The sequence below is a fragment of the Trichosurus vulpecula genome, chromosome 8 (assembly GCF_011100635.1).
Source record: "Trichosurus vulpecula isolate mTriVul1 chromosome 8, mTriVul1.pri, whole genome shotgun sequence".
NCBI classification, from domain to species: domain Eukaryota; kingdom Metazoa; phylum Chordata; class Mammalia; order Diprotodontia; family Phalangeridae; genus Trichosurus; species Trichosurus vulpecula.
The window spans coordinates 256563858-256576065 of NC_050580.1; the positions used below are offsets into that span (position 1 = coordinate 256563858).

Here is a 12208-nt window from a genome sequence, read left to right on the forward strand (position 1 = left end):
GTGGAGGGTGAATATTCAGATTTAACTCCCTCTTCTTCCAAACAGCTTTAAATAATCAGCGTCAAGAGGTTTGATTCTTTCTATAAACCATAAACCCATGATCACATAAGTTTGAAATGCATAAGACCTGCATTTTATATCCCTAGAGTAGAACCTTCTTTGAGAGACATTTAATTATATCCTCACTAACTCTGGTAGTGAGCTTCATGTTAATTTTCTAAAGTAGCCCCAACAGCAGCCATATTCCAAACTTATATATTTAGATTTGTATTGTAGATTAGTTCTAAGACTAGAGCAAGACTGTGATAGCATATGCATCTGAATATTTGAGGCTGTGTTTTAGCTAGGGGTTGTGTGGTACTATGGGAACTTTTCAGCAAGAAAGCTAGTTTGATATTCAGTTCTTTTTTCAACGCTCTGTTTGTTGTGTGCTGTATGTAGATTTGTGAAGGTTGGGTTTTGAGTGTTGCCATCCTAAAGGTTTCCATTTAATAGCAGTTTAAACAAAAATAATAGCTTTGTGGGGGAAATCTGTGTAATTGTTAATAGAGGCTAAAATGGCAGCATTGCTTAAATTTGGAGTTGAATGGCTTATCTCATGAAAAGTTGCTATTTTTTAACAGGTTATAAGCAATGCCTTGAAAGTTTGGGGTTTAGAGCTAATCCTCTTCAACAGCCCAGAGTATCAGAGGCTCAGGATCGATCCTATGTAAGACTTTCTTTTTAGCACCCTGCTTTCATTTTTATACACACAAAAAAATAATGATAATAATAACAATAACTTCTCAAAGTGTGAAAAATCTGCATTAAACTCTTTTATTATGATGTTACCTTGTTTTGTTCCCTCAGCCTTTCCTTTTTCATCTTTTTGGGATTTATGTGAACATATGTCCTCTGAGCCTTCATGACATCTCAGTGTCTGTGGCAGTACAGTGCTTATTCTTGAATGGTATGTGATGCCATACATTAGCATGACATCACTCACTTTTCTGCATATTTACCACTATAGTTTGGAAAACTTTTAAAATATTGTTAACCACAAAAACCTAGACAGGGTAATAGATTGCCACAGTTGTACAAAAATATGGTAATTTCAAATAGTCACAGTAGGCAAGCTAAAATTAATATAAACTTAATCACTGGAATTATGTATTGTGTTTTATTTTTCTAGAAATGAAAGATCATTTATATGCAACTATAAGGAACATTGGTTTACGGTTCGAAAATTAGGAAAACAGGTGATTCCTTTTCTTTCCCTTGTACTATGCCCATTTCCTTATTTTAGCATCCCATTTAGGGTTTAGAAAATAGTCCCATTAGTGATACTGTGTTTATTTTTGTATTCCATAGCATCAGTTCAAAGTAGATATAGACATATGGTTGCCTTAAGAATATAATTATTTTGTGATCACTTTTTTAGCTGGCATGTAGAATCAGATAGTTTGAGTGATGGAGATAAAGCTTAGAGTACATTGGTAGGCCACTACTTGCTTAATGCCCTCTATTTGGTATATTGATTTATTGTTTTTGTATGATAATTTAAGTTCATGGCAAGATTCTAGAGTATATCAGTTTGTAAGTACTCTTAGAAAAGAGAGCAGTGGTAGACTTAGTCAAGGTAACTTCATGTCAGTTTCTTTTTTGACAAAGACACAGAATATGAGTCAGAGGGGGCCTTGAGAGACCCTTATCTGAACAAAAATCCCCTCTAAAATGTCCCTGGCAAAAACCCATACCTATGACGTGCTTGAAAACCTGTGGGAGCCCACTACCTTCTGAGACAGCCCATTCTACTTTTTAATAGCTCTTATTATTAGGAAGTTTTTTCCTTACATTGAGCCTAAATCTTCTCCTCTTCAATATCTACCCATTGCTTCCAGTTTTATTCTCAGTGGCTAAATGTAACAAGGCTGATCCTTCTGACACCTGCCAGCCCCTCAGATACTTGAAGAGAGTTATCATGATCCCCTCCTTCCCCCAAATATTCTGTTTTCCAAGTGGGACATCACTAGTTCCTACAACCAAGTCTCATAATGGAATAATCAAAGACCTTCACTATCTTGTTTGCTGTCCTTTGGACCTTCTCTTATTTATTAATGTCTTTTCTGAAGTATCAATCAATCAAGAAATATTTATTAAGTACCTTCTATGTGCTAGGCACATATAATACATAGAACTAAAGACCGTGTGCCAGATGTGGTCCTACCAGGGTAGAGTATGCCAGGACTAACACCTCTCCCTTTCTGGCCATGATACTTCCCTTAATGTAGCCTCAGATCACATTAGCATTTTTAGCTTCCATTTCACACTATTTATCCATTCTGAACTCACGGTTCTTCAAAACTCCTCTGAAAAAAAATGAAAAATCTAGATAAATTATATAGCATGTCCATGATTTACTAGTCTGTCCTGTTGTATAAGGTTAATCAGACCTGACCTGTATTTGCTGAAGCCTTACTGACTCTTGTGATAACTACTTCCTCTTCTCAATCCTCACTGTCTCTAATGATAATTCTAGAATTTTTCCACGAATCAGTCAGACTCAATAAGCCTATAATTACATATCTTACTCTTTTACTTTTTGAAAATTAGAACAGTGTTTGTCTTTTTTCAGTATAGGCACCTCTCCCATTCTGCATTATCTTTGAGAGATCACTGAAAATGGCTCAGCAGTCGCACAACTGCCAGTTCTCAGTTCTTTCATTGCCTTGGGAGGCAGTTCTTTTGGACCAGGTGGCTCAAGCTTATAAAAAATGGCTAGAGTGCTCACTTATTACTTCCCTGGCTTTCAACTCGTTAATGTCTGTTTTTCTTCTATCTTTTCCTATCCAAAGATTATTTACTTGGCAAAAGAAATCTTGCTATCATTTAATATTATCCCATGCAGCCTTCCAGTAATAGTCCTGTCTCTTCTTTGATTTTGATTTTTCCTAGTGTAGCCAAAACAAACAAAAAACTTTTTTTCTTCTAGGAAGTCCTTGCCATCCTGTGACCCTAGGAAGTCACTTAACCTTTCTTGGTCTGTTTCTTCATCTAGAAATCAAACAAAATTTGTGTAAAGTTTTTTTATAAACCTTAAAGCCTAAAGAGAATGTAGAATTATAGATTTAAAGTTTGAAGGAAACTTAGAGGTTATAACTTCCACCACCACCACCACCACCACCACCACCACCCCCTTGTTTTAAAGATAAGAAAACTGAGGCTAGCCTCTACTACATGACTTGTTGAGAGCTCATGTGAAAAAATTTGGTTTAGGTGGATTGCAAGTTCAGTATTAAGTCAGCAGTATAACATTGCAAACAAAGCTAATACAGTTTCAGGATGCATTAATTGAAACATAGTGTTCAGAACAAGAAAGGCTAGGATGACCTCTTAAGGGGCCTTCCAACTCTGAAAATCTATGATTCTGTGGCCCAACTAGCTCCCATATTTATTTAAAATTGTTAGGCCTTTTCTTCTCAACTCTTCTCTCTACCAGAGTATTCCTCACTTGAAGATAATAATGCTTTTAGAGACTAGGATATAATGCAGTAGAAACAGTGGTTCATGGACAGTGGCACGTGGAAATTTTCGTCTCTTAGTGATTCATTTGCCCCGCGTTGATGGTGACTAAAAGTCAGACCTATGTGATCATTCTTAAGTGTCAGCCAGACTTATTAGTTCTATCATCTTTTTCAAGGTGCCTAGGTTGTAATTTTGTTCTTCTTACACCTTTGAATAATAGAAGTGTCAATTTAGAGTCTTAAGAACTAAGATCATACTAGACTATTTTCTATCGAATTGTAATGGAGTAAATTTTATTAGGACCTATTCCCACCCCTTTAAAAAATAATAATAGTAATATAGAGGTATGACATTTTTTTTCAGTTTTCATTAATCACAGTCTTCTTGAATTTTTTGAAGTCTCCACTTGAAACAATTTTAGGCATTTAGAAATTTCTAATTTCTAGATCAAATGTGTTCTTTACAAATACAATATTGTTAAAGTCTGTAATATATGCTAATATTGATATTCTCACAATTTTTTTCTCCAGTGGTTTAACCTAAACTCTCTCTTGACGGGTCCAGAATTAATATCAGATACTTACCTTGCACTTTTCTTGGCTCAGTTACAACAGGAAGGTAAGAAAAACTAAGAATTTTTCAATGGAGTACTTAGCAAATTTTCTGCATGACTTTCAGACGTTTGGGTTTGTGAGTGAAATTGTTGGTGCCACAACTAGTCAGTATCACAACCAAAACCCCCAAACCAAAACTCAGTACCGTAAGTTTAGATACTAACAAGGGTTTATTGAATTTACTAGCAAGGGAGCCCCATCCATGCAGCAGAGATTCCCTGAAGGAATAGAATGACAAAGCTTATATAGGTTTCAATTTAGTCAGGATCTGACAGGGCTGTTGTTGGTGGAGTTGCCAGAGTAGGAATAGGAAAGGTGGTATCCCGTGATTGCATAGGGCCTGTTGCTGGGGGTTAGTAACAGAAAAGGCTCTTTTTCAGGTTAGCTATCTCTTGTAATTGTGCTCTAAATAGGATTATTCTTGCTGTTTCAGCAGTAAGGAAGATCACAGACAGGGTGGGGCTTGCAATACAGACAGTTAGGGCAAGACAGAGGAACTGCAGATAAAATGGAGTTGCTTTAGCTTTCTCTGCTACCTACAAGTTTCAGCTATTCATGTAACTCTTTTTGAGAAAGGTAGCAAAATGATGTTTTATGTTCCAATCTTTATGTTAAAATATATGACTTTCTTATGTTATAGCTCTTATTCTAAAATACTTTGGATATTTAGCTATGTATAGTAGTTCTTGTAATTTTTTTTCTTCAGGTTATTCCATATTTGTTGTTAAGGGTGACCTACCAGACTGTGAAGCTGACCAGCTCCTGCAAATGATTCGGGTACAACAAATGCATAGACCAAAACTCATTGGAGAAGAATTAGCTCACTTAAAAGATCAAAGGTAAAGAGGCATGTTACTTAAATAAGAATTTTCCCATATTAAGTAGATTTGGTTTTAAATAGATTGGTTTGTAGTCTCTAGACAACTTATGACTTATTATGACAGTTATAACAATTACGACCTCTCCCTAGATAAACCTAGGGTAGCAATTGTGTTAGTACAATGTCCTTATAAAAATTATGTCCAGTGCCTTATAGAAGTACGCTAGTTCTATGCTAATAGTGACGTATTTATATTTTGGTAAAATGTATTTGTTAAGGTGGTTTTTAGGGTTACCAAATATTTTATGCTTCCTGCTTTGTAGTATAGTTTAAGTCCTAGTACTGGTAAATCCCCTTGTCACTTTTATATTATTTCTCTTGAGACTTTTGATTCTTTGTGTTTCTTTAGATGAATTGCATTATTATTTTTTCTAGCTCTCTAAGGTAATCTTTTGATAAATTTGATTTCTGTGTTAAATAAGTAAAATGATAGCATTGTCATTTTTATTATGTTGGCAATCATGAGCCATTAATATTTCTCCAGTTACTTATTGGAGATAGTTACTCTGTCTATTTCTGGAAAAAGTGCTTTGTAGTTGTATTCATATGGTTCCAGTATATATCTTGGTAGATAGACTCCCAAATCTTTCAAATATTCTGTAGTCATTTTGAATAGAATTTCTCTATTGCTTTGTTCCAGGTTTTGTTAGAAATATGCAAAAATGTGGACATATGTGTATGTTATATCCTACAAGTTGGCTGAAATTAGTTTGAATTTTTTAGTCAACTCTTTTGGGTTCTCTAGATCATCATATTGTGTGCAAAAAAAAAGTTAGTTTCGTTTCTTCTTTTCTCATGCTTAGTACCTTAATTTTCTCCTCTTGTTATATAGCTATACCTAGCATTTCTAGAACTATATTGAATAATAGTGGTAAATACTATACATTTTTGCTTTCACTCTGATCTGATTGGAACACATTGTAATGTTTCTGCAGTACATATGATGTTGCCTTGATTTTAGATAAATACTACTATCTATATAAAGGAAAAGTCCATTTACTCCTGTGCTCTCTAGCATTTTTAGCAGAAATAAGTGTTAGCCTTTGTCTCAAAAGATTTTTTTCAGCATCTCATTATCATCGTGTTTTTTTTATTATTCTTGTGATTAATATGCACCATTATGTTTATAGTTTTCTTTAAGTCAATCCTTTATTCCTTATAGGAATCCAACCTGCTTATAGTGTATAATCTTAATATTTTATGGTAGCCTTTTTACAGTATTTTAACATTTTTGCATCAGTGTTCATTAGGGATATTGGTGCTTGTCAAATTTTTTTAGCTCTTGATATTTCTGTACATGTTTCTCATTGAATAATTAGAACTTTCTAATTAGAAAACCGAATTTCTTAGGTTTTTATTTAAATAAAAGCTTTTCATAACACATCTTCGCAACAAAACCTAAATAGAGTAGTTTTTCAAAATTCAGAATTAGGTGACTGAATTTTTATGTTTTCCAGAGTACAGAAAACAGACCTAGAGCAATCTTTAGAAGTAAGTCATACATATGATGGAACGGGAATGTTAGATGAAGATGAAGAGAATCTACAAAGAGCTTTAGCACTAAGTCGACAGGAAATTGATATGGAAGATGAAGAAGCAGATCTGCGTAGAGCAATTCGACTTAGTATGCAAGGTACCAATTTGCATATGCGTTGTTTCAGAAATCTTTCTGCTTAAGAAGTGTAGCATGGGTTTAAGTTGTTTAATTTTGATACCGGTTTTCATTACTTCCTGCCATTTCTGACTTTTCAAAATATACTTTCAATGTACATGTATAGATTATTCTCCACAGCTAATTTAATTATTTATAGGTGTTCAGATTAGTTTTATATCTGTCTGACAGAATTGCCAGGCCTTATCCTCAAAGCTTTTCCAGCTTGATGGAAAGAGCTTGTATTCTGCTAGCATAATCTTCAAGAAGCCAAGCTGGCCTCTTCACTTTATTGAGGCATCAAAGTAAGACTTTTAATAGAGTGCTAGTGACGGACTATCTGTGGCACAAGTGCCAGCCGAGCTGAATGTGGAGAAATGTATTATAAGAAAGTAGATCACCAGGTAATGAATTATTTTGGCCATAGCGATTCATGAAGCTAGTCTATTAAGGCACGTAAGGGATTGCAATCTGAGTTGGTAGAAGAAGAACTGACACTGATAGATCTTCTGAAATATGTAAGTGATGATTATGCTCTATTGGTTATAGCACTTTGTTTAGTGGAATTATTCTAATAGTTGCAGTGTCTAATGTGGGCCCACATGAGCTAGTCAGCTTTGGTCAGTTCAGTGGTTTTAACTACAGTGAACTGTTCTCCAAATGTTTGTGTCCACATGAGAAAATTTGGTCCTGTTAGACAATAATTCAGCACACATGCTCTACTGGCTTGATGGTATCTGCTACTTCCATTATTTGACACTACGGCATGGAAAGTATATTTCCTTTTTATATTTGACTATTTCCATCGATATCCGAATTGACAGAGGCAAGAAAAAAATAATTTGAACAGTGAAACGTTTACCCCATGGGGATCTACTCTGAGTAGTTTACATGGAGATATTAAATCTGAAAATGGGGGCTACCTGTAAATAGACACACACACAAGTAAGTACGTATACATACATGCATACATACGTATGTGTACATATACATGCATATGTGTACATGCACACATATACATGTGTGTGCACACACACGTACCGTTTTATTATAGACCCTTCTACTCTCATCCTAGCTGTAGACTGAGAGTTCTATACCATATATTAGCTGTGTAATGGGAGTAAAAAAGTTTGGTTCTCATTAACATGAGTTGTATTTAAATCATTAACAGAGCTCATTTAAAATCAGATTCATTGTAAAAAATAAACAGTTTAAAAACTTGGTGTAATTATTTTAGCTCAAATACAACCTTGTTTTATTACTGAATGGAAAAGTAAATTTTTAAAAAATTTTAGGTGGTTCCAGAAATAATATTTCAGAAGATATTCCACAGACATCAGGTACAAACTCACCAACATCTCTTACTTCAGAAGAACTACGAAAGAGAAGAGAAGCCTACTTTGAAAAGTAAAGTAGTTGATACTGAATTAAAACTGTATGTTTAAAATTTGTTTTGTGATTTTTGTAATGTGCCTAATTCTAAATGTTCAACTTTGACATACAAACAAAAAGTAAAAATATTTTCACTTAAGAATTCCTCCGGTTTACATGGTGAAGACTGACATCTCACAACATAGCCATTCATATATGCAAGCAAACAAGCTTGTATATAGGTCTATTTCCTTATTTCTGCATATTGGATTCTCCTTTCCCATTGGCCTCTCATAAAGTCAGAAGTGTTCCTTTGGGGAAAGTTTTTTTTTCCTCAAGATAAGATAAAATTATAGAGATAAATGAAGAAAATAATTTTGGATCACATTATTTCAAGAGAAAACAAAGTAGTATGACCAAGCCTGTTGCCTGTCTCTTTCTTAGAGCCTGCCTCTTGTTGCCTGGCAACAAACAGACTTTTTAATTTTTTAGCTCTGAAAATTCTTACCTTGAATGATAAGCAACAAAGGTGGCAATTCCAGCAGGGGAATAGGCACCATCCTGGCAGTGGTGAATTATAACTCTTTTGTGGGTAAGAAACAGGAAAACTTCTGAAAAAAAGAAAGGAAATATTTGTAGAGGAGATAGTTACTCCAAGTTCAATTCTGGACCCAATTTATTTACTGTAGCCCTTCTTCCTAGCTTAATTCACAGAATTGTTGCATATTGATGCAATTCTTGCTTCAGCTATTCATCTTCTTGTAACCTTCCTTGCTTATAGCTTCATTACTGTACTAGATAGACCTGCCTATTTCACATATCTTAATTCCAGATAAGAAATCTCCATTATCTTTGATTATTCTCTGACTTTCAAAAGAAATAGTCCTTCCTCAGTCATCACAGAGGACTATCCTTACTTCATGTTGGAGGTGATTGCCCTGCTTTGGAAAAGGCTAGCTATCAACAATAGATACAGTGGTGGTGTTGAGCCTCTGTCCTTCTTAAATTTAAATCATCATATGTCTGACATCAGATTTGTTTTTAAACATGTAACTTTGCTAAGTTTGAAATATATCAGATGTGGTTATAGTATATTGGCCAATATTTGGATTACCTTCTAAAATTGTCCCCCTCTTTTCCAACAGCCCATTGTCATGTAAATTTGTTAAAGATTCTATCCTCATATCTTAAAAGTTATAAAGTTTTTAGTAGATACCATCAAAAATTCTCTAACTCAGAATTCAGTGGTGGAATCTGGCCCATTTAATTTTTTCTAGCCTGTGATAAATAATTCTGAAAACAAATATACATGATGCTAACAATTTTAACTCTTTAAAAAATAGCATTTTATTCGCCATCTATCATCATTATAAAGAAAGTGAGTAGTATATTAATATGTTCATTGGCATGGCAGCAGACAGCTAATTCAGTTATATTTGATCCTTGTGTATGTTTTCCACTATTAATACATTTTTGTGGGAGAATGGCCTGTGATAGAAAAGTTGTTCCCTGGTCCTGCTGGAAATGTTCGATTTTTTACCTCGTGTACAGTGGTGAATACTCCTGTACGTAGATCCCTAACTTTCCGTAACGTTTCTCATTTTATACTACCTCTTTTGCCAAAGTGAAACTAAGTAACTGGTAAGATGTGCTTGTATTGGGGGAGTGGGGGTAAGGGTGGAGGTAGGGGGGAGTTGTCAGTGTATTCTAAGAAAAAGAAACATTGTTGAAGTGCAAAAAGTTATTCTTTCAGTAAATGAACTTTTAAAAACTCTTGTTGAGCAGTGCTGGAAAGTGAATAATGTAATGAGAGATCAATTATTTGAGTCCATCTGCTGGAACTTTCTCTGATTCTTCTGCTCCCTTGAAAAACTTACTGAGAGCAAGTGACTATCTGTGTGACCCATATGGTGCTAATATAACTGAGTACAGAATATGCTGAGTAAATATCATTTTGGTAAAACTACTAACTAGCCTTTTACTAACTAAGAAGGCTACAAAAAATGACATTTCTGGTATCTTCCTGGACAAATCTTGATTTTCATTGGAATTATTGTGGAAGTAGCTGAGTGTAAAGAATTTACTGCTTTGTGAACCTAAAAATTTAATAACATTTGTACATTTAATCACTATATTTTCATATTTGGATAGTTCCTTTTATAAGTGAAGAGCAGTTTGCTTTCTTGGAAAAATTTCTTCACTTTTTGCTGTCAACAGCCAGTTGTCTACTTTCAGAACTACTTGTTTGAAAATCTTAGCTTAAGAAAGGAATACGATACTGTCAAGAGATTTATAGCCTTATTATTAGAACTTACATTTAACCAAATCCTATGAATGACAACCTATGAATCAGGCACTTTTAAGAGAATTTGTTAGCTCTTTGGGTACTCTTAAATGAAATCTTTCCAATGTAGTTAAATTTGAATGAATGCTACTGGTGACCCAAAAGTTAATACATCTCTCAAAATATCTAAGTAACTTAAAAATATTGTTTCAGAAGTTTCTGACAAAATAGGAATAAAGTTCAAAATCATCTTAATTTAATCAGTGTCTAAAATCTAGAATATCATAAAGAAGCAAACAAACGCTAAAGTCAGAAATTATAACATGGTACCAGGTAAGCCAAATCTGGATACATATATCTATTTTCCGAGTGTAAATATAGGATAGTCAAGTGTAACCACAACATTATGAAAAAACACACAAAGTGTTGAAGATAGTTACTTAATGCTCTTTGCCATTTGATTTACTTTGTGTATAACTAGTCAATAAAAAGGCTTTAAGTGTATATCTTGTTTCAGCCATCATTTACCAAAATGATTAGAAATGTCCTTAGATCACTCTAACTTATTTGAACACTCAATACGTCAACCACAGCCCTTTCCCCCTTTGCCCTGACACTAAAGATAAGCCTTTGAAAAGGATGTTTTTAAAGAATCTCCTCAAAACTTTTATAACTATTTTTAAGTTGCATTTTAAAAACCATGCATTAAAAGTGCATGTAATACTTTAAATTTCATCACACTATAAATGAAATGATAGATCCAAAATCCATTAAGAGAGAACTCATTGTTTGAAGGTAGATAATTTGGTTGTGGCAGGATGGTATAAGTATAGAAATATGACTATTTCATTGTATACTTAATGAGGCCTCTTTTTCTGGGACCTTAGACACCCGGTGGTCATTTTCACTAGAGAATATATTTGTCCTAAGGCAGATATTTTTAGTGCTTCTCTATGGCCATTTAAAACCATATAATGAGCAGATGAATTGTTCTATTTTCATGAAATTTTTAGATAATTCAAGTATATCCTCTTTTCAATGGAAATTTTTTTTAAAAGTTAGACATTTAGAAAAATTGTAAAATATACTACCAACATTTTCATCTTTTAAAATAGAATATAATTTAGTCTTTTCTTTAAGAATTATTGCAGTTGTTGCTAAATTTTTGCTTTTGAGGTGTATAGATTATTAGTATTATTATTTCTCCCCTACACTAATAGCTTTAGTATGTGGACTTTGTAACATCTCTTTTGGGGAAGGAGAAGTTCCAAATAATTAAAGTTCCTTAATGAGTTATCTCCTGATAACTCAAGTGTCAGTGTCACTGAACTAATTGTGTCTTTATAAAATATTACTTTTTCATACTGCTACATGTAATCTTTCCATTTGAAGATTGCTTAGCAAAATTATTTTTGCTCTGTCATCAGTTAAATTGAGAATATACTTTTCCAAATTTTTCATGTTGCTAATATAAGCAACATAGCAACATATGCTGAGTTAGCATATGTTAGGTTTTTACATTGTTCTTGTAAAAAAAAAAGTTTCCTTTTTTTTTATTCTAAAAACCATGGCTTCTAAGATTTTATATTCTAAAAGTGCAGTTTTACTAGTATAATGCATGTTGATGGTCAGAAATTTTTCTTAACAGTTTTTATTTTTTATGTACTTTAATTTACATTTTGTAAAATATACAGATATGCCTTACTTTATGTATTAGATGGTCTGAAATCACCTTCTTTGATTGTAATCTCGTGTCTTTCTATCTCTCCCTTATTCTATCAGTCCATTATTTGTCTTGTAATGTTCCTCCCACTTCTCCTAATCCATTATCCCTTGTCTGGCTTCAGTTTCCTCTTACTATAGCCTTTACATTATGGTTAACCAGCTTAATTGTATACTAAATT

At 33.7% G+C, this 12208-nt stretch overlaps 1 protein-coding gene across 2 annotated transcripts in view; it reads left to right on the forward strand.

Annotated features, from left to right (window-relative positions):
- Nucleotides 1–12208, forward strand: part of ATXN3 (ataxin 3) — a 33001-nt gene that overhangs the window by 10145 nt on the left and 10648 nt on the right. For both annotated transcript variants that reach the window (XM_036734891.1, XM_036734892.1), the window contains exons 4-9: nt 624–709; nt 1172–1238; nt 4035–4122; nt 4825–4957; nt 6456–6631; nt 7945–8056. In XM_036734891.1, the coding sequence (XP_036590786.1) occupies nt 624–709; nt 1172–1238; nt 4035–4122; nt 4825–4957; nt 6456–6631; nt 7945–8056 (662 nt within the window). The remainder of the gene's footprint in view (nt 1–623; nt 710–1171; nt 1239–4034; nt 4123–4824; nt 4958–6455; nt 6632–7944; nt 8057–12208) is intronic.